General features: G+C 44.3%; 1 protein-coding gene across 7 annotated transcripts in view; it reads left to right on the forward strand.

Moving 5' to 3' along the window:
• Positions 1-24,796, forward strand: part of kank1 (KN motif and ankyrin repeat domains 1) — a 259,966-nt gene that overhangs the window by 211,382 nt on the left and 23,788 nt on the right. For all 7 annotated transcript variants that reach the window (XM_033017791.1, XM_033017787.1, XM_033017790.1 and 4 more), the window contains one exon: positions 22,131-22,316. In XM_033017791.1, coding sequence (XP_032873682.1) covers positions 22,131-22,316 — 186 coding nt within the window. The remainder of the gene's footprint in view (positions 1-22,130; positions 22,317-24,796) is intronic.

A 24,796-nucleotide genomic window follows, 5' to 3' on the forward strand; every position in this document is an offset into this window, starting at 1 on the left:
CATAAGGAATCGGAGTAGAATTAGGCCATTCAGTCCATCAAGTCTACACCTTGCCATTCAATCATGGCTGATCTATCTCTTCCTCCGTACCCCATTCTCCTGCCTTCTCCCCATAACCTCTGACACCTGTACTAATCAAGAATCAATGTGGAAAGATAAAGAAGGTTAGAGACACAAGGAACTGCAGATGCTGGAACATTGCGTAGAATGCCAAGTGCTGGGTAAATCAGCACATTAGGCAGCATCTGTGCAGGACATGGGTAGATGACATAGTTTGGCACATTTCAGGCTGATTGTAGTGGGAATGAGTGGGGGGGGGAGGGGGTGTGGAGGTGGTACAGGAGAATGCTGGGAAAGCAAGATGCATATAAATCTATTCTTGCACTGACTGTTCATTGCGTGTGACAAAATAGATTGTGGACAGGGGCAGAAGAAGGTATACTTGATTTTAAAGCGTTTTTTTAAACTTTCATTTTTTGGCTTTCATCAAAAATAAATTGGTTATCAGTGCCAAATAAAATAATATCAGAATCAAAAATAAGGATTATTTGATTCATGTAAGATTGCTGCAGAATTACTAAAAGATTTTGATTTTAAAATAAACTGATTTACTCTCTCCAAAGTCACTCTACTTCAAACACAAACATGTCTGCTGGCTCCGTGGGGGTATTATTCAATCAAATCAAAAAAACCCTGATGTTCTGGGCGCACTGTGCAGAATCCAGAGAATGCTGACTTGTTAGGGATGCAGGCTCATTATGGCAGTAATAAACACATGCTCCATATATCTACTCAAACAATAATGATCCCAGCTAAGTTTATTTGTCAATCAATGTTTAACAGGTTGAGGTTAACTTTCATTTATCCGACTGCAGTCTGAAACCTTGTTTGTGCTGCAGTCATTGCACTTGGGTGGAAAGGCAGTTCATCACTATCTTTTCCCATCTCACTTCAATAGACAATACACAATAGATGCAGGAGTAGGCCATTCGGCCCCTCGAGCTAGCACCGCCATTCAATGTGATCATGGCTGATCATCCCGAATCAGTACCCCATTCCTGCCTTCTCCCCATATCCCCTGACTCCGCTATTTTTATGAGCCCTATCTAGCGCTCTCTTGAAAGTATCTAGAGAACCGGCCTCCACCGCCCTCTGAGGCAGAGAATTCCACAGACTCACAACTCTCTGTGAGAAAAAGTGTTTCCTCGTCTCCTTTCTAAATAGCTTACCCCTTATTCTTAAACTGTGGCCCCTGGTTCTGGACTCCCCCAACATTGGGAACATGTTTCCTGCCTCTAGCGTGTCCAAGCCCTTAACAATCTAATATGTTTCAATGAGATCCTCTCTCATCCTTCTAAACTCCAGAGTGTACAAGCCCAGCTGCTCCATTCTCTCAGCATATGACAGTCCCGCCATCCCGGGAATTAACCTTGTAAACCTACGCTGCACTCTCTCAATAGCAAGAATGTCCTTCCTCAAATTAGGGGACCAAAACTGTACACAATACTCCATGTGTGGTCTGACTGGGGCTCTGTACAACTGCAGAAGGACCTCTTTGCTCTTATACTCAACTCCTCTTGTTATAAAGGCCAACATGCCATTCGCTTTCTTCACTGCCTGCTGTACCTGCATGCTTACTTTCATTGACTGATGAACAAGGACCCCCAGATCCTGTTGTACTTCCCCTTTTCCCAACTTGACATAACTTAGATAGTAATCTGCCTTCCTGTTTTTGCTACCAAAGTGGATAACCTCACATTTATCCACATTAAACTGCATCTGCCATGCATCTGCCCACTCCCCCAACCTGTCCAAGTCACCCTGCATTCTCATAGCATCCTCCTCACAGTTCATACTGCCACCCAGCTTTGTGTCATCTGCAAATTTGCTAATGTTACTTTGAATCCCTTCATCTAAATTATTGATGTATTTTGTAATACTTTGGCTCTTCAACTCCCATCCCCTCCCCCACCCCATCCCACCTCGGTCAATCGGTCAAACCCTTTCTCTACCCCTTGGTCAGCCCTCCTCCCTCTCTCCCACTCTGCTGTGCGAATGACCCCATTCACTCACTCCCTCTCTCTGTCAAACCCCCTCACTCCCTCCCTCAGTCAACCCATCCCTTTTTCAGGCACCATTCCTTTCTCCCTTCCTCTCCCGGTCACACCAACCCCAATGCTTTCTCGCTCCCTCCCTCTTCGTCACATCAACCCCCATGCTACCTCCGGTCATCTTCCCACCCCCCCTTCACTTTTCACCCTTCTTATTTCCCTTCCCCCCCCCCCCAACCCCCTACACTCCCTCCTTTAGTAACTCGGCCTCGCTCCCCAACTCCCTCTCCACCCTGACCCCCTCACACTCCTTCACCCTCTTGGTCATCCCTCATCCACCTCTCCCTCCTTCTCAACCACTGCGCGCTCCCTCCCTTGGTCACCCCTCATCACTCCCTCCCCCTTCTTCCCTTTTAAAAATCCCTGCTCCCTTCATTTCCTCTCCAAATGTGGATGCTGAGAATTTAAAGCACTCTGCTGGTTGGGAAACATAAATGGGGAGAGAAATAGTTAATGTTCCAAGTCAAAGACCTTTCTTATAAATCTGGAAAAAAGGAGAAAACATAAACACATAAAATTAACACTTACAATAATTTATCAGGGTTTTGTTTTCAGAGCTTGGAATGGGTTTTTGCCATCAGGTAATGGGTGTCGAAAGTCCTTCCATGGCCGACTAAAATTGATGCATTAGCTGGATATAGTTATTTTCCTACTTGGAAATTTGACATGTACAATCAAGCATTGAGTAAGATTATTTGTCCACGCTATTAGGAACATTTGAGCAATTGCCTAATCCTACTTTTTGCCTCTAAACGTGGTCTGATTTAACTTCAATTGTTTCCTTTCTGTATATATTCCAATTCTAAAGCCAAGACGTTTCTATCTTCACTTATCAAGCCACCAAGCTAACGTAGCAGACACTGGTATAGTTCAGTTGATGCGATGTGCAAAACACTTTAATTATCTCAGTGTTCATATTGTGTTGAAATTAAATTGTTGGTTTATACTGAGTTTGCATTCCGAGAAGATGCATTGCAGCAATTGACAGAGTAAATATATTCTGTGACCTGAAAGAATGCGCCAGTACTTGGCAAAGTCTTTGCTAATTGCATCATACGACGGTTGAGGGCTGGCAGTGCGTCATTAATAAAATGCCATATATAAAACTTCCAGAAAATAATCCTTCAGTTTAAAGGTTTTATTTTCCAGGTTTTGTTTCAAAGTGGATCAGAGCTCAAGTAACTCAGTAAATCAAAATTTCCTGCCACTTGATGGTTATTTTTTTGGGGGGGTTTTCCCAATTTAGTTCTCAGCATGATGTATGTAGTGTCCTTTCCAGGAACCTGAGGGGAGATAGGGGTAGGATACAGCCCTGGGGGGGGGGGGTGGGTGGGGTGGGTGTGGCTATAGGCGTAGGGCAAGGTTAGCTCATCATCTTCATTCTGTGACCTGTGATGACTTGAAGTACGCATTGAGCAGTAAAACATTGATTTAATACGATAGAACTTTATCGTACTTAGATTTCCTACTTGGGAATTTGACATGTACAGTGCCCCCCATAATGTTTGGGCCAAAGACAAAAAAAATCATTTATTTGCCTCTGTTCGCCACAATTTGAGATTTGTATTTTTTTCAAATCACATGATTTTACTTCGGAGTCACGTGAGTGACTACGTGAAGAAGCCTGCCAGGCGCATGCGTGTCATTGCGCTACACGCATTGCAACTCGTCATTGTCGGGAGGAAGGACGTTCCTCCCGAACGGCAGGATTTCGAACCTGCAACAGTAAGGTAAGGGAACTTCGTTCCATACTTACCTTTTTTCTACAGAAGGCTGTTGAAAGCTGGCGGGGGAGGAGTCTGCAAGCAGCAGGCAGCCAGCAACGGCCAGTGGCACGACAGTCTCCCTTAGCGGGAGTCCGTGCGTCTTCAGCTCCGACTCCGGAGCCGTCAGTCCGACAAACTCGGACAACAGCCCCGAGGACGCTACATGGGTCCGTGGAGCTGCGGAAATCACAGCGGGAGGAAGGACGTTCCTCCCGAAACGGCAGGTTGAGAACCAGCAACACAGGTAAGAGATTTCCTTACCTTTTTCTTCATTGCAGGAAGGCTCCCGAGCTGCCGCTGAAAAGCAACAGGCAGCCAGCAACGGACGTCGGCACCACTATCTCCCATAACGGGAGCGAGTGCCAAACTTCGCCCCAAACGGGTGGGGGAAATCGGAGCCAACACCCCACAAAGACAGTGGGTTGTATTTGTGCTCTGTCCCCTTTTTTTAGGGGATAAAAGGAGATTGCGCTCCTGCCGTGGCTAAACCAGGTGGAGTAAGCGCAACAGGGGACTACAGCTGCGGCCGGAATCGGCTCCCGTAATGGGAATAGCTGTGCCCGACTTTCGCTCCCGACTTGCTCCCGCACCGGGCCGGGCGGGAGAGGGAGCAAAACTAATGTTTCCCCGCGCTAGGTCTGTACAGGAGGGGAAGCTGGACAAAGGAGTGTCCACACTGCTGCTAATGAAGCTGGCTGGGGAAGACAGCGGAGTCACAGGCAGCCGGCGGCAGCAGCCAAAGGCACGTTTATCTCCCGTTATAAGGAGAGCAGTGCCGACTTTTGGTCCCGCGCCGGCCAGAACACCACGACCGGGCGGGAGACCATTCAAATGGGGCCGTTGACTTTGACCAGTCATTAACGGCAGCAGACGGGGTGGAACGACGCTCACCCGTAGCAACGATTTAAACTTGGACCTGCAGGTAAGAGCTGCGGTCTTTTTTGCATTTCTATGCTGATTGCAGGTGCAGAAACAACGGGCTGCGACAAAGCTGGTGGGCTAGATGGAATCAGCTGTGCCAGATGTCCTCCACACCGGCCATATCCACTCCACGGAAGGACAGTAAGGACAAAGCTGGAGAAGGAGGACCGTGGAGCAGCGGGCAGCCAGCAGCAGCCAGCGGCACTTGGATCACCCATAGTGGGATCAGCTGTGCCCGATGTCGCCTCCGCACCGGCCAGATCCACGCGGCCGGGCGGAAAGGTTAGACACAAAACAAACAAGGTCGTGGACTCAGAGGATTCCGACTTTGAATCACCGCCGGCGGCCAGCGCCCGAGAGCGCTGAAGCGGGAAGAAGCGGTGTATGGAGCTTTGCTCTAACGTGACAGACTCCGGGACATGGAGTCCGGTCACTGTGGGCCCTATGATAACCCACAGCAGTACCTCTTTGAGGGCTGCACAGTGCTTCTACCTCATCAGAGGGAAGAACTGCGGGTCAGTTCTGGGCTGACCTGGAAGAGGGGTCCGCAGAAGAAAGTGTGCAAGGGGTGCAGGAACAAGAGAACCTACTGGAACCTAGCACCCCCACGCACCCACCAGCAAAACTGGTGAAAGCTCGAAGGACCGGTACTCAAAAACATGAGTCTTTTAGGCCATGGCCCAGACCGGCCTTCTCGGAAGATGCGGGACCTCCAACGCAAACCAAACCGTAAATCCAGACCCCAGCGCTACAACAGCGAAGAACCTACAAAAAGGTAAACCTGCCACTGGTAACTATGGAGGTAGGTGGGTCTGGTTCCCTACAAACAGTGGGCACGGAGATTGGGTGGAGATAACACTCTCTTCTGAATGCATGGAGCATGATAACAACCGATATACATCTTAAGCAGTATCCAGGGATATACAATAGAGTTTATACACAAGTACAGCCCTCCAGTTCAACATATGCTGAACCGAATGTTCGAGCTTTCTGATAAAAGAAATCAAAAGCGCAAGCTGAACTGAAGCGACTTTACATAAAAGGTGTAATTGAGAAAACTCAACACGAACCATTAAAATTCGTGTCCGATATATAAACAAAAAGATGATGGTCATCGCATCATCATAGATCTAACAAAATAGATACCTTTGTTACTGCTTAACAATTAATTCCCAAAGGTTACTTCAATGGCCAGCATCATTTTAAAAGATGCTTACTATTCAGTGCCTATACGAGGTGACCACAGATGTTACTTAAATTCAACTGGATGAGACAACTCTAGCAGTATAAAGCACTGCCAAATGGGTTATCATCAGCCCAGGCTGTTCACAAAATTTTTTGAAACCAGCCCAAGTGTTTCTACGGAAACGTATACACATGGTCATGGCATATTTAGATTACATACTCATTATGTGCAAAAACTTTGGAATTGGCCAAACAAACTGTAACAGCCACAAAAAAGTTATTTGGGGAACTGGGATTCATTTCATCCAGTTAAATCTAAACTAACGTCTTCCACTACTATGGAATACCTGGGGTTTCACCATTGACTCAGTTCACATGTTGGTGACTCTGCCTAAGGGAAAGGGTATAGAGGCTTATAAAAACCTCACTGACATCAGCAAACCATCCATCTGATTGGTAGCCAAAGTAATTGGCATAATGATGGCTGCCTTTCCAGCCACACAATTTGGACCTCTACATTACCAAAACATACAGAGAGCAAAAAACAAGCACTCTAAATTATGCAGGTCACTTTGACAGATCTGTGAAAGTACCAATCAGGCTAAAATGGAACTAAAATGGTGGATAGATAACTCTAGCCTTGTTCCTATCCAAGCATTGTCAGTAACCTTTTCCATGGTACTACAAACTGATGCCAGTACAATTGGTGCGGAGCCACCAATACCAATACCACCGTGGTAGCATACATTAACCACAGGGTGGAAACAAATCGACATCATGTGACAATCTGGCCATACAAATTGGCAATGGTGTCTCCAGAAAGATATTTGGATATCAACCACTTATCTACCAGGAAGACTAAATTCAGTGGCAGACACCAGGTCCCAGTTATCAAGTTATGTTACGCAGTAACCAGACCCTGGGGCAGCGGCGACAGATGCATTTTTCGCTGCATTGGAGGGGAGGGGAAATTGTTTATTTACGCATTCCCTCCTTTCCTGCCTCATCAGTCGGGTATTAAGGAAATACAACAGACTCTGCATCTGGAATTGGTAGTACCCGATTGGCCTACACAACCATGGTTCCCAGTGGTATCAAACATGGAATCAGAGACATGAACATCCCATCTGTTCTGGAATATCTGGCAGGCCTCCACTACGATGAGGGGCTCAGTTACAGTGCCATCAACTGCGCCAGAAGTGCCCTATCGACTTACCTATGGCAGGGGACAGACCATTACACTGTTGGGACTGACCCACTGGTACAAAGCCTATGAGGAGTACCAGATACTCCCATATATGGGATGTGAGTATAATCCTGAAGATGCTCAGGAGTGGTCTCCAGCAACAGTTCTGTCCTTACACAGACTGACATTAAAACGGTCATGCTAATGGTATTGGTCACGGCACAGAGGATACAGTCACTGCAAAACAAGACTGGACAACATGACTTTCTCAACGGAAAATATTACGTTTCATATTTATGAGATAGTAAGCAGAACAGAAAAAGGGATCAGCAGGCCTCTATATACAATTAGGTCATACCCAACAGATGACCGTCTGTGTATAATAAAACATCTGTCGTTACACATGGAGAAAACGAATATCCTAAGAGGCAATGAAAAGGCACATTTTTTATCAGCCACTAGCAACCACACCAAGAGTGACGGTCCAGACCATCTCAAGATGGCTGAAACAGTTGCTAAACACAGGCTGGGGTGGATACAAAAATTTTTTAAATCTCTTTCCACCGGGGCTGCAGCTACATCGGCAGCGATACAGTTGGATGTACCAATGGACCAAATCCTCAAGGCAGCAGGATGGTCTGGAGGGGAAAAACATTCCAATTATTTGTAATAAACCAGTAATGAAACCTGGAACATTTTTGCAGATACAATTTAAGTTCTGTAAATTAATTTAAACCCATATAAAGGGGTTATAAACTTGTGTTAAAACATTTATGATTTCAATGTCGAATTCATGTCCAAATTATGTTAACACAATCCTCCCAACAGTCAAGGCAGACGTGATGCATGGACTCGTTCCACGGCATGAAATCACAGAGCTTTAAAATCTTCACGTAGTCACTCACGTGACTCCGAAGTAAAATAGTAAGATTAAACGAGAACTTACCAGTTTGAAGTTTGATCTGTATTTTATGAGGAGTTACGATGAGGGATTACGTGCCCTCCGCTCCCACCCAGATCATATACTTAACTGGTACCTCTTCTCTAATCTTACTATGTTTAGTCATTACAGTTATCTGTGATTCCACACCGCTGCTTTGAAGAATGACACGCATGCGCCTGGCGGGCTTCTTCACGTAATCCCTCATCGTAACTCCTCATAAAATACAGATCAAACTTCAAACTGGTAAGTTCTCGTTTAATCTTACTATTAATGTGCACAGTGTCAGATTTTAATAAAGGCCAGTTTTATACATTTTGGTTTCACCATGTAGAAATTACAGCAGTGTTTATATATAGTCCCCCCATTTCAGGGCGCCATAATGTTTGGGACACATCAATGTCATATAAATGAAAGTAGTTATGTTTAGTATTTTGTTGCATATCCTTTGCATGCAATGACTGCTTGAAGTCTGCAATTCATGGACATCACCAGTTGCTGGTTTTCTTCTCTGGTGATGCTCTGCCAGGCCTGTATTGCATCCATCTTTAGCTTATGCTTGTTTTGGGGGCTAGTCCCCTTCAGTTGTCTCTTCAGCGTATAAAAGGCATGCTCAATTGGGTTCAGATTGGGTGATTGACTTGGGCACTCAAGAATTGACCATTTTTTAACTTTGAAAAACGTCTTTGTTGCTTTAGCAGTATGTTTGGGATCATTGTCTTGCTGTAGAATGAACCGCCGGCCAATGAGTTTTGAGGCATTTGTTTGAACTTGAGCAGATAGGATGTGTCTATACAATTCAGAATTCATTATGCTACTGCCATCAGAGGTTATATCATCAATGAAGATATGTGAGCCAGTACCTTCAGCAGCCATACATGCCTGGCCATAACACCCCCACCACCGTGTTTCACAGATGAGGTGATATGCTTTGGATATGGGCAGTTCCTTCTCTCCTCCGTACTTTGCTCTTGCCATCACTCTGATATAAGTTAATTTTCATCTCATCTGTCCAGAACTGTTGTTGCTCTTTTAAGTACTTCTTGGCAAAATGTAACCTGGCCATCCTATTTTTGCGGCTAACCAGTGGTTTGCATCTTGCAGTGTAGCCTCTGTATTTCTGTTCATGAAGTCTTCTGCGGACAGTGGTCATTGAAAAATCCACACCTGACTCCTGAAGAGTGTTTCTGATCTGTCTGACAGGTGTTTGGGGATTTTCTTTATTATAGAGATAATTCTTCTGTCATCAGCTGTGGAGATCTTCCTTGGCCTGCCAGTCCCTTTGTGATTAGTAAGCTCACCAGTGCTCTCTTTCTTCTTCATGATGTCCCAAACAGTTGATTTTGGTAAGCCTAAGGTTTGGCTGATGTCTCTAACAGTTTTATTCTTGTTTCTCAGTCTCATAATGGCTTCTTTGACTTTCATTGGCACAACTTTGGTCCTCATTGATAAACAGCGATAAAAGTTTCCAAAGGTGATAGAAAGACTGGAGGAAAGACTAGGTGCTAAGAGCTCTCTTATACATGCATTAAGGTGGCAAATAAATACATCTGAGCAATTACAAACGCCTGTGAAGCAATGTGTCCCAAACATAATGGTGTCCTGAAATGGAGGGACTATGTATAAACACAGCTGTAATTTTTACATGGTGAAACCAAAATGTATAAAAATGGCCTTTAATAAAATCTGACAATGTGCACTTTAAACACATGTGATTTTTTTCTATTACAAAACTATAAATTTTGGAGTACAGAGGCAAGTAAATAAATGATGGGTCTTTGTCCCAAACATTATGGAGGGCACTGTACAATCTAGCTTTGGGTGAAATTATTTTTTCACACTATTAGTAGCATTTGAGTAATTGCCTAATCCTACTTTTTGCCTCTAAAGGAATCTACATCATCGTCAGTGTGATCATGGGATATAAAATAAATTCAAGGATTATTAAATTTGGAATAGGATTTCTAATATTGTTCGGTTGTGGCAAAGAGTAATATACCACAGGAAGAGACTATTTAACTGTATTTATCCCCCCCCCCCCCCCGCCCCTCCTATTTGAAAGAAGTATTCAATAAGTTTCATTCCTTTTAACTTTCCCAATGGCTCTGGAATTATCTTAATTCAAACAATTTCCTTTTTCGGAAGTTAATGTATCTGTTTCCACTAACCTTTAGACAATGGATTCCGCTGCAAGCAATATTCTTCCTTTATTTCAACAATGTTTTGTTTTGTTCTGTACTAGCCAACCATTCTGCACCAGAAATAGGCTCCTCTATTTATAATATCAAAATCCTTCATGATTTTCAGCCTTCTATCCCATCTCCACTGAACTTGTTCTGCTTTGCGAGTAACCTCGGCTCCTTGCATCTCTCCATGTAGCTAATGTTATTAGTTCCCAGTAGTGATCTCTTCTGTCCCCTGCCTCCGTAGTGTGGCCATATATTCTGTTTGTTAAATGCAAAACAAACATGCATATAACTGCTGTCAAAATGATACCACACTATTGAAGCACAACCATAAGAAGTCTAATAACATGACTAGCCTCCTGACAATAGAGTGACCCTCATTATAATGAACTATAAGGGCAGTGGGGGGTGGTATAATCATAGGTTGATAAAATGGCTGGAGAAACTCAGCGGGTGAGGCAGCATCTATGGAGGAAAGGAATAGGTAACATAACGGGTCGAGACCTTTCTTCAGGCTGATGTGGGGGGGGCGGGAAGAAGAAAGGAAGAGGCGGAGACAGTGAGCTGTGGGAGAGCTGGGAAGGGGAGGGGAAGGAGGGCGAAAGCAAGGACTACCTGAAATTGGAGAAGTCAATGTTCATACCTCTGGGGTGTAAACTGCCCAAGCGAAATATGAGGTGGTGCTCCTCCAATTTGCGGTGGGACTCACTCTGGCCATGGAGGAGGCCAAGGACAGAAAGGTCGGATTCGGAATGGGAGGGGAAGTGCTGAGCCATCGGGAGATCTAGCTTTGGGTGAAATTATTTTAGTAGCATTTGAGTAATTGGCTAATCCTACTTTTTGCCTCTAAAGGAATCTACATCATCGTCAGTGTGATCATGGGATATAAAATAAATTCAAGGATTATTAAATTTGGAATAGGATATTTAATATTGTTCGGTTGTGGCAAAGAATAATATACCACAGGAAGAGACTATTTAACTGTATTTATCCCCCCCCCCCCCACCCCTCCTATTTGAAAGAAGTATTCAATAAGTTTCATTCCTTTTAACTTTCCCAATGGCTCTGGAATTATCTTAATTCAAACAATTTCCTTTTTCGGAAGTTAAATGTATCTGTTTCCACTAACCTTTAGACAATGGATTCTGCTGCAAGCAATATTCTTCCTTTATTTCAACAATGTTTTGTTTTGTTCTGTACTAGCCAACCATTCTGCACCAGAAATAGGCTCCTCTATTTATAATATCAAAATCCTTCATGATTTTCAGCCTTCTATCCCATCTCCACTGAACTTGTTCTGCTTTGCGAGTAACCTCGGCTCCTTGCATCTCTCCATGTAGCTAATGTTATTAGTTCCCAGTAGTGATCTCTTCTGTCCCCTGCCTCTGTAGTGTGGCCATATTTTCTGTTTGTTAAATGCAAAACATACATGCATATAATTGCTGTCAAAATGATACCACACTATTGAAGCACAACCATAAGAAGTCTAATAACATGACTAGTCTCCTGACAATAGAGTGACCCTCATTATAATGAACTATAAGGGCGGTGGGGGGTGGTATAATCATAGGTTGATAAAATGGCTGGAGAAACTCAGCGGGTGAGGCAGCATATATGGAGGAAAGGAATAGGTAACATATCGGGTCGAGACCCTTCTTCAGGCTGATGTGGGGGGGGGTGGGCGGGAAGAAGAAAGGAAGAGGCGGAGACAGTGGGCTGTGGGAGAGCTGGGAAGGGGAGGGGAAGGAGGGCGAAAGCAAGGACTACCTGAAATTGGAGAAGTCAATGTTCATACCTCTGGGGTGTAAACTACCCAAGCGAAATATGAGGTGGTGCTCCTCCGATTTGCGGTGGGACTCACTCTGGCCACGGAGGAGGCCAAGGACAGAAAGGTCGGATTCGGAATGGGAGGGGATGTGCTGAGCCATCGGGAGATCGGGTTAGTTAATGCGAACTGTGCGGAGGTGTTGATCGAAGCAATCGGCAAGCCTGCGTTTGGTCTCACCGATGTAGAGTAGTTGGCACCTAGAGCAGCAGATGAAATAGATGAGGTTGGAGGAGGTGCAGGTGAACCTCTGCCTCACCTGGAACGACTGCTTGGGTCCTTGGATGGAGTCGAGGGGAGAGGTAAAGCGACAAGTGTAGCATTTCCTGCGGTTGCAAGGGAAAGTGCCCGGGGAGGAGGTGGTTTGGGTGGAAAGGGACGAATTCCCCAGGGAGTTGCAGAGGGAGCGGTCTCCGCGGAAAGCAATATGGGGAGGAGATGGGAAAATGTGGCCAGTGGTGGGATCCCGTTGGAGATGGAGAAAATGTTGGAGGATTATCTGTTGTATGTGGCGGCTGGTAGTGTATAATCATTGTATGTAGTTGAAACAAATAACTGCAGATGGTGGTTAATACACAAAAGGACACGGTGCTGAATAACTCAGTGGGTCAGGCCGCATCATGAATATAGAGAGGTGACATGGGACCCTTCTCCAGACTGATTCATTCTGCTGAGTTACTCCAACATCCCGTGTCATTTCACCTTAAAACTAGGCGCCAATGCCGCTCGTCTGCACCAGCGAGCACTTTGTCACTGGTTGACACGGCTGTTGTTTGGGTGCATGTTGTAGCCTCTGGCAATAGCGTTTCTTCAGGCTGTCGCGAAAGACCAGTTCGGTCACCATGGGGCTCTGTCCGCTTTCCCCTGCTGCAGCTTCGAAGGTGGAGTATGTCAGCAATTCTGGGGGAGAAGGAAGCAGCGGAGGAAGGATGGTCGGGTGGGGAGGGGAGGCCAAGTGGACAGAGCGACAGGAGAAGAAGGTGGCGGCAGCAACGGTCGAGCGGAAACAGCGTGCTGTTGGTGGCAGCAACGGCCCAAATAAAGCGTGTCCCCTGGGGCTACAACGTGAGCCGCAACAACAGCCAGGTCAACGGAGCGCACAGTGGGTGAAGAATGGCTCGCTGGTGCACCTTGTGAGGCAGAGAGTGGCGTCAGAAGCTGGGGTTGCGAACAGCCAGAGAGAAGGTGTGGTTGGTAGATCCAATCACTAAAAACCAAATCTGTTATAAAGTGGTCCATTCAAACGAGGGTTACTATATTGTAATTGTTGCAAATTGTGTATGTGTCCTGGATGTTGGTGCACAGTTACAGGAGTCCAGCTTGATTTGGAGCTTCTGCATTCTGACCTTTCCCATTCTCAGCTCGCCTCTTGTTTCTGTCCCTCTCTGTCTTGGTATCTGTGAGTCTAAGATATTGGAAGATAGTCATAAATAAATGTACAAGCATAGAAATGTGCTCTTACAGCCCACGTTGTCCACATGGCCATGATGCTGATCTATTCTAATGTCCTCTGTCCTCTCTCCACCCCATACACCCTCATTTACACTCTCAGAGCTGCTATAGCATTTTATAGCCCCATCTACGAAGCCCCTGTCCCCTCTCAGCGTAAAAACCAGGCAGGCGACAGTCAACCTTGACAAAAGGTGGACACTTGCGGTAGGAGGCAGTCTTCAGCCAGGTTGCACTATCCGATCGATCTGCATGTGGGGTTCTTGTGGAGGGAAGAGTAGGGCAATATTAAAGTTCACAGATGTGCAGACAGGTTTTTATTATCATGGCGTCCTATGTTTATAGTCCATCTGTAAATCTTCTGTGTTTGAGATGAGTTTGCCGACTGGGAAACTTTATTTGGTCGGCTACTGTGATCTGGGAATGATTCCTGGAAAATTAGGAGATACAATAAACCACTTAAGGCCAGAGGTTTTTAGTGTTACATATGGAACTGCCTGAAATATTCAAGCTGGGGCCTAACCAGAGTCATAGAGTCAGTCACACGGCACAGAAACAGGACCTTTGGCCCACCTTGCCCTTGCCAACCAAGTATCTCTATCAACCAGTATTTGGTCTTCTGCCCCGACTATAAAATACTCATCCACCATCACCTCAGCCAATGTGCAAAACTTCACATTGTACTCTTCTGTTTATAAAGCCAGAGATTATATTTGATATATAGTGTGCATATACTTTCACATCTTGGTATTTTATCAAACTTACACCATTGACCCGACCTCATTCATCTTTAGTAAAAAGTGTCATTTAACATTACTCAGCCTGAATCTCATTCACCATCTCTGCCTATTTAGCAAGTTTATTGCCCTGGTGCAGACTGTTCTCTTTTCGACCTTCACTGTTATCTTTGCTATGATTGCCCCACCTCCATTTTGGTTCATTTCATAGGGATAGGAATAGAAATACTTTATTGTCACATGTTACCAGGCACAGAGAGATTCTTTGCTTGCATACACAATGTATACAAATAGCAGCCAACAATGGCGCTGACAAAGTTACAAAGCATGCCGGCTCCCCCTTTTGTCCTCCCCCCCCCCCACCACAGCGGGTCCCCATTGTCCTTTGTCCCTCCCCATTGTCCATTGTTCTTCCCCTCTCCCCTCACGGCGACCCCCCCACGCCGCGTCCATTGTTCTTCCCCTCCACGCTCACATCAATCATCGACCGCGGGTTGACCCGCGAGGCATCGCCGCCGCCGTGAGCCTTCATCACCACCGAGGCCCCACCACCACCGAGGCCCCATTTCACGCCTCTGTGGTGCCGACCTGGGCTCCAGCCGCGGGCTCCATCGGCCGCTTCGCCCGACCCAGGCTTCTACCCACGAGGCCCCGGCCCGGGCTTCTATGCGGCGATCCGGGAGGCATCGAGATCGCGGCACCTCGCTAAAGGCCTCTGGCTGCGTTCCACGTCCACAGCCGCGGCTCGTCGGGAAGCTGTCTAGCCGCGCGGGGCCCGTAGGGATACAAATGAGAAACAAATGAGAGAAATCAATTCCCATACCTGAAGTACAGTTAGATGGTGATCAGAGAAAGGGGGTTTTCTTAATTTGCACATAGCAAAGATAAGAGGAGATGAGTTAAACATTTTAACCGCAGCTCCCTCTAAAATGCAGAAAATCTGCAATGAAGGCCTAAAATACAGAAAATCTATAATGAATTGTGCAAGTGTCCATTGATTACCCTGTTGAAACTAAATTATTGGACACAATTTTTGTTTTCTTCCATGGAGCTTTTTGGATTGGATGGATTTTTTTCTGTGTAATGGCTAATAGCAAACTTTTAAGTTGTGTAATCTTGTTTATGGATTAAGTACTGGATAACTGCTGGGAGGCTGGAGACAAATCTACATTTGTTCCCACCAGGGGAGTTTGATGCATTAAAACACATTACCATATAACCATTGAATGATATTTATAAAGGAGACAGAGGGAGAGGTTGGAATGCAGAGCTAAGCCTGTTCTGTTGAATAGTTATAGGCTTGTGTTTGTGGAAATATTTCACATTTTTGCAATTAGTCATACAGTAAATGTGTGCGTGCAGTTAAAACATTTTAATTGTTTGATGACTTAATAATCTTCATGTGTATACCTGAGAACAGCAGCAAATAGGATCATTTAATTGTATTGGTTGCCTCCCAGTGGTACTTAAAAAGTTTAAAACCTAAGCATGCATTCTCGTGGTTTTGTTGTTCACTTTCATCTACGTTTTTGGAAAAAGCCTGCAACTGTAGATAATCAATATCTATCCTCCTGGGTAAGGAATGTTCCAAAACCCATTATGGCATTTTAATGTATGCCTCTAATTTGCAGATGTATTCTCCATGGTCTAAGTAATGTTCATGAGGAACTTTATTGTTCATCAAGGTAGCCAGAACAACACCACAAGTTTTAGATTTTGTATTTCTTTCTATTTTCTTATCCTACTTGTTCTGGTGAGGTTATGAAGGAAATTCTGAGGTTATTTTGTTCCCCATGTTGTTCAGATTCAAGTTTTAAGGGAATGAAGTCAAATGATTCTGCCATTTTCCCTCTCAAGTGCAACAAAATGTCAGCTCCCTTCTCTATCCAGCAGAGGTTGGATCAAGGGAATAGGTCATTCTAATTCTGTAGAACCCTGTAGTTGCACATTTGGACATCTCACATCTTAAATGGTAAAGATGTTTGTTCAATTTCCTTCCCGTTTTGCCTGTTGCCATTGGCAATTACTGAGTTGTACATCTTATAGACCATATTCAACACTTGTCGATTGGCTATATATTTGCAAGTCTGACACCGACATCCATCCGCGTAGCAGCCCGACACCGACATCCACCGGCATAAATTCATGGCAAACACTAACTCCAGATTCCTAGATGGACTCGATCCATTACAGTTTGCGTACCATCGCAACAGGTCCAGGGCAGGTGTCATTTCTCCGACCCGACACTCTTCTCTGGAACACCTGGACTACAAGGACACCTACAATAAATTTATATTTATAAATTATAGCTCTGCTTTCAACACCGTAATCCCAACTAAACTCATCTCCAAATTCATGGTCCCAGGAGTCGGCACCTGGTTTTGCAACTGGATCCTCGACTTCCTGACAAAACATCCTCTCAAGACTGATGCCCCACAAGGATGAGTTCTCAGTCTATTACTATGTATTTACTTCTTCTTCTTTCGTGTGGTGTGCACAGCCTAAAGTTGTGGGACAACTTGTTCTATTTGATCTTCTGTTTGTGCACGTCGAGTTGATTGCATTAGTCGAAACAGGGCGGACCACGTGAAGGTTGCAATCTTCCACCCCATTTATTTACTTGCAACTGTGCGACTAAATTCAGTTTAACTTCTGTTCTAACTCCATTTACAAGTTTGCAAATGACACCACTGTAGTTCAAGATCAAGTTCACATTTATTGTCACATGCACCATTTAAGCTACAGTGATATTTGAGTTACCATACAGCCATACAAGTATAAAGAACACAATACACAATAGAATTTAACATAAACATCCACACATCGGAACACTCTGCGGCTTGGGAGTTCCTGAATCGGCCGCTTCTTACCGGAGACCGCGGCTTCACGAAGTTAAAGTCCACAGGCCCGGCAGTCGGAGCTCCATCACTGCTGATCCTCGGCAAAGGATCGCAGCTCCACGATGTTAATGTCCGCGTCCACGGCTAAAAGCTCCGCAGACCGCTGCTCCATGATGTTAAAATCAACAGGCACCCGCGGTTGGAGCTTCAACACTGGCAATCCTCGGCAAAGGATGCCATTGCCCACTCTGCGATGGTAAGTCCGCACTGCACCGCACCTGCTGTTTAAAGCTCTAGGCTGGTCTCCGTTCTGGAGAGGTCGCACCAAACCAATTGTTAGGCCACGAGGGGGGCGAAGATGCATCTCTGTCGAGGTAAGTGACTGAAAACGGTTTCCCCTTATTTCCCCCCACCCCCCACATCAAAACATGCCGTGAAACATTAAAACATACATTTAGACACACTAAAAATAACCAAAAAAGTCGAAAAAACACACGAGCTGTAGTGGGCTGGATCTCAAACAATGATGAGGTGGAATACAGGAAGGAAATAGCGAACTTAGTAACGTGATGTCAAGATGACAACCTCTCCCTCAATGTCAACAAAACAAAGGAACTAGTTATTGACATCAGGAAATGAGGCGGTGAAACATGCCCCAGTCAGCATCAATGGTGAAGGGGAAAATGGCAAGAGCTTCATGTTTCTAGGCATAAAATATCACCACCATTTGTTCTGGTACAATCGCATTGAAGCTACTTCTAAGAAAGCACACTAAAGGGCCTGTCCCACTTAGGTGACTTTTTAGGCGAGTGCAGGAGACTCTGCGCTCGCCTCATGATCGCCACATGGTCGCCACATGTTCGCTGGTGGTCTCTGGTGAGTCTCATTCATGGTCGCGAGGAGTTCCCACATTCAGGGAACTAGTCGCGGCCTCAGTATGGTTGCCGAAAATATTTTCAACATGTTGAAACATTTTCTGCAACCAAAAATTGGTCGCCATAGAGAAAATTGATAATCCTGTAGTCGTAGGTGCAATTGTAGTGGGGTCGTCATGTAGTTATACGTAGATACGTAGTCGTAGGTAGTTTTAGTTAATCGCCTTTGCTGACCGGGCATTTTCATTGGCTCATTTGGGGGAAAAAACGTAAGCACGAGTTTTCAGAACCAAGGATTCCAAGGCAATGTTAAATGCCCACCGAACTTCATAGCTGTGTATCTCTGGCTTATTAAAAGTTGTCTGGCTTCTTAAAAGTGTCTCCACTCCTTCTCCGCCCCCTCCCCCCCCCTTCTCCCCTCCCCCCCCCCTCTTGTAAAGGACTTACCGTACACTGTGCTAGCCGTCTTAACCTTCCTGTTCATTGCGCTGTGTGTCTGTATCACCTTGGCTTTGCACCGTGTGAATTTAACACAGCGCTCCCCCGCATTCCCTGGCCCCCGCCTTTGCGATGTGTGTGTGTGTTCCACTCTTGACCGTCGCCGTTCCCGTTCCCAGTTTTTCAGGCGAGTACCGCGAACTTGACAGCCGGCAATCCACTGAAAAATTGCCAAAGTGGGACAGGCCCTTAATGCCTCTACTTCCCCAGAAGACTAAGGAGGTTCAGCAGGGTTCCAACTCTTACCAACTTCGACAGATGCACTGGAGAAAGCATCCTATTGGGATGCATGACAGCTTGGCTTGGCAACAGTTATGCCCTCGACTCAAGAAATGCACGTAGCCCCATTCATCGCACAAGTCATCCACCCGCTTCCCCAAGCTACTCTCTTCCACCCCCCCCCCCTCTCATTTAAACACATCTACACTTAATACTACCTTGGGACAGCAGCCCAAGGATAATCAAGGACAACTTAATCAAGGACAATTTTAATCCCAGTCATTCCCTCTTCTTCCCCCTCACATTGGGTAGAAGATACAAACACCTACCACCAGATTCAAGAACAGTTTCTTACCCACTATTATCAGACTACTGAACAATCCTCCCATAAATTGGTGCAATCTTTGTCACCCAAACTACCTCTGAGTGGACATTGCACTTGATATTTGCACTACCACTGTAACTAACACTGACACTAACATCACATTCTGCACGGTTAGTATTTTTCTCTTTGCACTCACTACCTGTTGTACCTTGATTGTGCTCGTGTATGATTTGACTGGATAGCGCATAAAATATTTCACTGTATCTCCGTACACGTGGCAATGATGAACCAATACCAATAAATGTATATGTAGGATCCCACTGCAGTTGCTTCCAATTCTGCTATTGCTGAGTATGTTTCAAGTCGGGCAATTTTAAGTGGACACCATTGTATAACAGTTTTCCTGCTCAACACTGGAGTGATTAAGCTGATCATTAACAAACGTGCTGGGAGGGCTGACGAACTAAACACAAGCTGCATCGTCAATCTGAGACTTGCGGTCTTTGTGAGATGACAGTGTCTGTACAGAACGAGTAGTTTGGGAGTGGGTGGCTGTCAAAATATTTTTCAAGAAACAAAATGTGCAATTCAAGCAATTGCCATTTAGTTCTGTTGCAATAAAGTGTCTTTTGTCAGAGTCCTCAGATGGCCTTTAACGCATATACACTAGTTATAAAGGAAAATTGTGCCGCTCAAGATATGTTTGGTAATTTAGATTAAATCGTTTTTGAGTTATATGTGGACACTAAGAAAGTGTTTCTGTTAGATTCAACCTCACTGTGGAAAATAAAGGCACATATGGTTAAAATATGAAGCTATTTTGAAAGGACAGAACTGTGGTTGTTGGCAATGATTAACACGGCAAGCTAGTGTAAACAGGATTTTTTTCTCTCTGGGTACTTGTAGTTCTCTGCATAATGTTGATTCCTATGGTGCTGAAGTAAATGCAGCCAACTACATTCCATTTACTCAAAATGCGGGACTTTTTTATGTTTACATTTTTTAACAGTTATAGCTGAATGTGCTGCTTAAATGAAATAATGTTGTCAACATGGGCTCGTCCTCTTGTTCTAATAGAATTTCCTGTTGAGTAGAAATGATGAATATAGAGACAGTTAAGGGACAGAGGGGCTTGAAACTAAAAGCAAACATGCTTAAGAGCCTTCCAGGTGAACTGGTACATGTGGGAGGAAGTAAAATGCGTGGGAAGGAACTGCAGATGTTGGTTTAAACCGAAGATGGACACAAAAAGCTGAAGTATCGACCCAAAACGTCACCTATTCCTTTTCTCCAGAGATGCTGCCTGACCCGCTGTTACTCCATCATTTTGTGTCTGTTTGTGGGATGAGGAATGTATTAATGGCATTCCGGGTGTCTCTTTAAGGTTGTAAAAGTCTCTGTTAAAGCTCAAAAGATAAATATTTCAGAAAAGGAAGGAAATGGAAAAAAGTGTAAAAAATTGGTGACACTACCAATTCCCCCCCCCCCCCCCCCCCCCCCCCGTCTAACTGACAGGACTCGCAATTAATTCAGTCCTCTGCCTACAATGATGAATGAGATCAGTTAACTTGGTAATGGCCAAACACTGAATTTAGTTTAGTTTAGAGACTGCGTGGAAACAGGCCATTTGTCCCACCGAGTCCACACTGACCAGCAATTACCTGTACACAGCGATCACCTGTACACTAGTTCTAACCTACACATTAAGGACAATTTACAGAAGCCAATTAGCCTACAAACCTGTGTGTGGAGTGTGTGAGGAAACCAGAGCACCTGAAGAAAACCCACACGGTCACGGGGAGAATGTACAACCTCTATACAAACAGCACCCATAGTCAGGATCGAACCCAGGTCTCTGGCATTGTAAGGCAGCAAACTCTGCCATTGTGCTGCCTCTACTGAGCCATCAGTGGGTATCTTTGCTTTACGTATTTAATTATTTTCCATTGTTTCTCTGGGAAAGGATGGCTCTCCTATTGGCTACTTGTCCTGCCACACTATCAATAAAATGATACATGAATGTAGATTGGTTTCCAACAAGCTCTACATTGCATTGTCTGTGGTTCAAGCCTTTGGAATAGAGTTTTGTATTAAAACAAGAATCCTTTCATTTCAAGGGATTGAACACCTGAGATTAGAAATGTAGAAATAAATTGCAGATGCTGATTTATACCAAAGATAGACACAAAACGCTGGAGTAACTCAGTAGGTAAGAAACCATCTCTGGAGAAAAAGAATGGTGACACTACAAAATGTTACTCCAGCACTTTGTGTCTATCAACCTGTGATGAGAAGCTGGTCTCTGAGCACTCTGCTGTAGATTTGAACAGCTACTGCTACTGCGGACAGGAGAGCGAGAGTGAGAACTGAAGATGACAGCTTTAGTCCTTTGTAGGAATTCACTCTCAACTGGCAACAATCAGTATATTTGACTGGGCCACTGTGTTGAGATGTTCAGTGCTCCACAATCATTCCATTGCTTTTCACTAGATGTTGATCTCCCGACTCATCTCTAAGAAAAGAAGAAATGAGAGGAGCAGATGGGCTGTTTTATGATGGGACTAAAACCATCTCTTCTGTGTTTCTGCTTTTCCCCTGCACACCTTGCCCATCAGACATGTTTCTGATGTAACTCTGAAATAGCATCCTCTTGTTTCTTCCTATCAGCTATCCCCTCCTCCTTCCTTGGCTCATCTTCTGTATGATTTTCATCTCTGGCTCCCTCTCCTATTCCATTAATCTACTTCCCATAAATCTCTAACCCCTCTCCCAACTGCCATCATCCCTCATTTCATGTAGTTGGATCATCGTGTATTCTTAAAGTGATTGCACATAACCTGTTGCTCTGTGTGTGTGTGTGTGTGTGTGTGTGTGTGTGTGTGTGTGTGTGTGTGTGTGTGTGTGTGTTGCATCTCATCAACAGTGATTATTAATTCCTGTGTTTTCATGATCTCAATGTCTCTTCAAAAGTTAACTTTTATATGATTATATTATAGAAACATATATTAAGCATTCTGCTTCAGTAATATTGCTTTGTGCTGAGAAGTTGCCTTGTTCCATTCTACAGGAGCGACTGGGGAGCAACATTCTTGCATCCACACCTCCAGTCTTGTGACGACTATGACTTTGTCAACAATAAACAATCAGATTTCACCTTTAAAGATTGGAGACTCTTGTGAGACGTTGTCACAACAGGAAGACATAGTCCTTCAAACTGTTTTAGCCAACCAGCAAACAGCCACTTCCCTTCATGGTATGTATTATGGAAAAAGTGTATTTTTAAATCTCAAACCAGTCGACAAACTTACCACAACCCAAAAATGTGTGAGAGAGAGAGAATATTATTTTCAATGTCTTTGGAGAGATAAAATAAATAGCTCTTGGAGTACTGACATGAGAGGTTTATAAGAGTATTTTGTGGTTGTCAATGTTCCTCATTTTCACACATCAACAGAGAAAATCCCAAGGCTGCAAAAAAAAAAAACATTCGAAAGACAACACAGGAACTATTTCAACTTCTAACTGATCTACCTTTAAGATTCAATGAAAATACATTCACATCATTAATTCTTCCAAATAATACATGTACTTGTAAACTTCTATACTGGAGATGGAGTGCTGGTATTATATCTGGCCATCTGTGCTAATTCAATTCACCCCTAATTGGTCCTTAACACTTAAAACATTTGAGAAAAAATATATAATTCCATCTTTTTTTTTGCATGGAGGAGGGGGAGCATGCATACACCCATAATATTAGTGCTACCTCTCCACCCCCAACACAACCACCTCTCCAGCCTATTTCCCATCTGTGACACCAGTAAGGCAACTTCCCATCACATCATGATTGCCATGTGCTTACTGGCTTTGTATTTCTCACTTCACTTCAATTTGACATACCTTTCAAGCTCAGCATTGAAACATCTGAAGCCATGTCCTTTGGCACACCATGAAACCACCATTCATTTGGTAGTGAGTTTATCTCCTTTGCAGACAATCCAATCCAAGCAGTTCAGGAACTCTGTATCCTGTTTGTTCCTGAGCAGAACTTCAGATCCCTTACTGTATACTTAACAAACATCCTCTTTTCACATCTGAAAATATTGACCAATTAATTGTTTGAATCTCATCTTTGCAATCGGTTTTAAGGTCATAAGAGCAGAATTAGGCCAATCGGCCCATCAAGTCGACTCAGTCATTCAATCTGTCCCTCCTAACCTCATCCTCCTGCCTTCTCCCCATAATCCATGACACCCATACTAATCAAGAATCTATCTATCTCTGCTTTAAAAATATCCATTAACTTGGCCTCCACAGTCTTCTGTGGCAAAGAATTCAACAGATTCACCACCCTCTGACTAAAGAAATTCCTTCTCATCTCCTTCCTAAAGGAACGTCCTTTAATTCTGAAGCTATGATCTCTAGTCCTAGACTCCCCCACTAGTGGAAACATCCTCTCCACATCCATTCTATCCAAGTCTTTCACTATTCGGTACTTTCAATGTGGTACCCCCTCATCCTTCTAAACACCAGCGAGTACAAGTCCAGAGCTGTCAAATACTCGTCATAATTTACCCCACTCATTCCTGGGATCATTCTTGTAAACCTCCTCTGGACCCTCTTCAGTGCCAGCACATCCTTCCTCAGATATGGTGCCCAAAATTGCTCACAATACTCCAAATGCGGCCTGGCCAGCACCTTATAGAGCCTCAGCATTACATCCCTATTTTTGTATTCTAGCCCTCTTGAAATAAATGCTAGCATTGCGTTTGCCTTCTTTACTACCAATTTGACTTGCAGGTTCTTTTGGGAATCCTGCACCAGCATTCCCAATTCCCTTTGCACCTCGGATTTCTGGATTCTCTCCCCATTTAGAAAATAGCTTATGCCTTTATTCCTAATTTTGTTTTAAAAATTCACAAAATACTTGATACAAAGTTGTTTGATTTTGTAAAGTTGGCATTCGTTAAGGCCGTTATTTATTCTGAACCTCAATTCTGTAATTAGTTTGGTGTACTGTTGAATAGCATTAAGGATCAAAAACTGTTTAAATGTCACTATGTCTGTGTCATGATAGTTTTAATTGTTCTAAAATATATTTTTATTTTTATTGTGAACTGGAAATGGTTTCTTGGAAACCTCCCGAATTGGAGATGTGCTTTGAAACTCTGTTGCCTTATGTGTGAAGATCATGCTTTATTTTTGCACCATAAAGGGAAGCCAAACAATATTTTGAAATCCCTTTTCATGTTAAGTGAATTCATTTTCCTTTTGCTATTTCATGATCTTCCCTTAAATGGTTTTGGACAAGCAATTCCCACGCAACTGCAAATGTCATTCTTGTAACATTCAACTACGGGATTACCGAGAACTCTACTTCCATCACTTAACTTGCACTGTCATTAGATTTTTATTTAGTTGCAGGAAGATTGCTCCCGATGTTGGGGAAATCCAGGACAAGGGGTCACAGCTTAAGGATAAGGGGGAAATCCTTTAAAACCGAGATGAGAAGAACTTTTTTCACACAGAGAGTGGTGAATCTCCGGAACTCCCTGCCACAGAGGGTAGTCGAGGCCAGTTCATTGGCTATATTTAAGAGGGAGTTAGATGTGGCCCTTGTGGCTAAGGGGATCAGAGGGTATGGAGAGAAGGCAGGTACGGGATACTGAGTTGGATGATCAGCCATGATCATATTGAATGGCGGTGCAGGCTCGAAGGGCCGAATGGCCTACT

This window comes from Amblyraja radiata, chromosome 3 (assembly GCF_010909765.2).
Source record: "Amblyraja radiata isolate CabotCenter1 chromosome 3, sAmbRad1.1.pri, whole genome shotgun sequence".
Classification (NCBI taxonomy): domain Eukaryota; kingdom Metazoa; phylum Chordata; class Chondrichthyes; order Rajiformes; family Rajidae; genus Amblyraja; species Amblyraja radiata.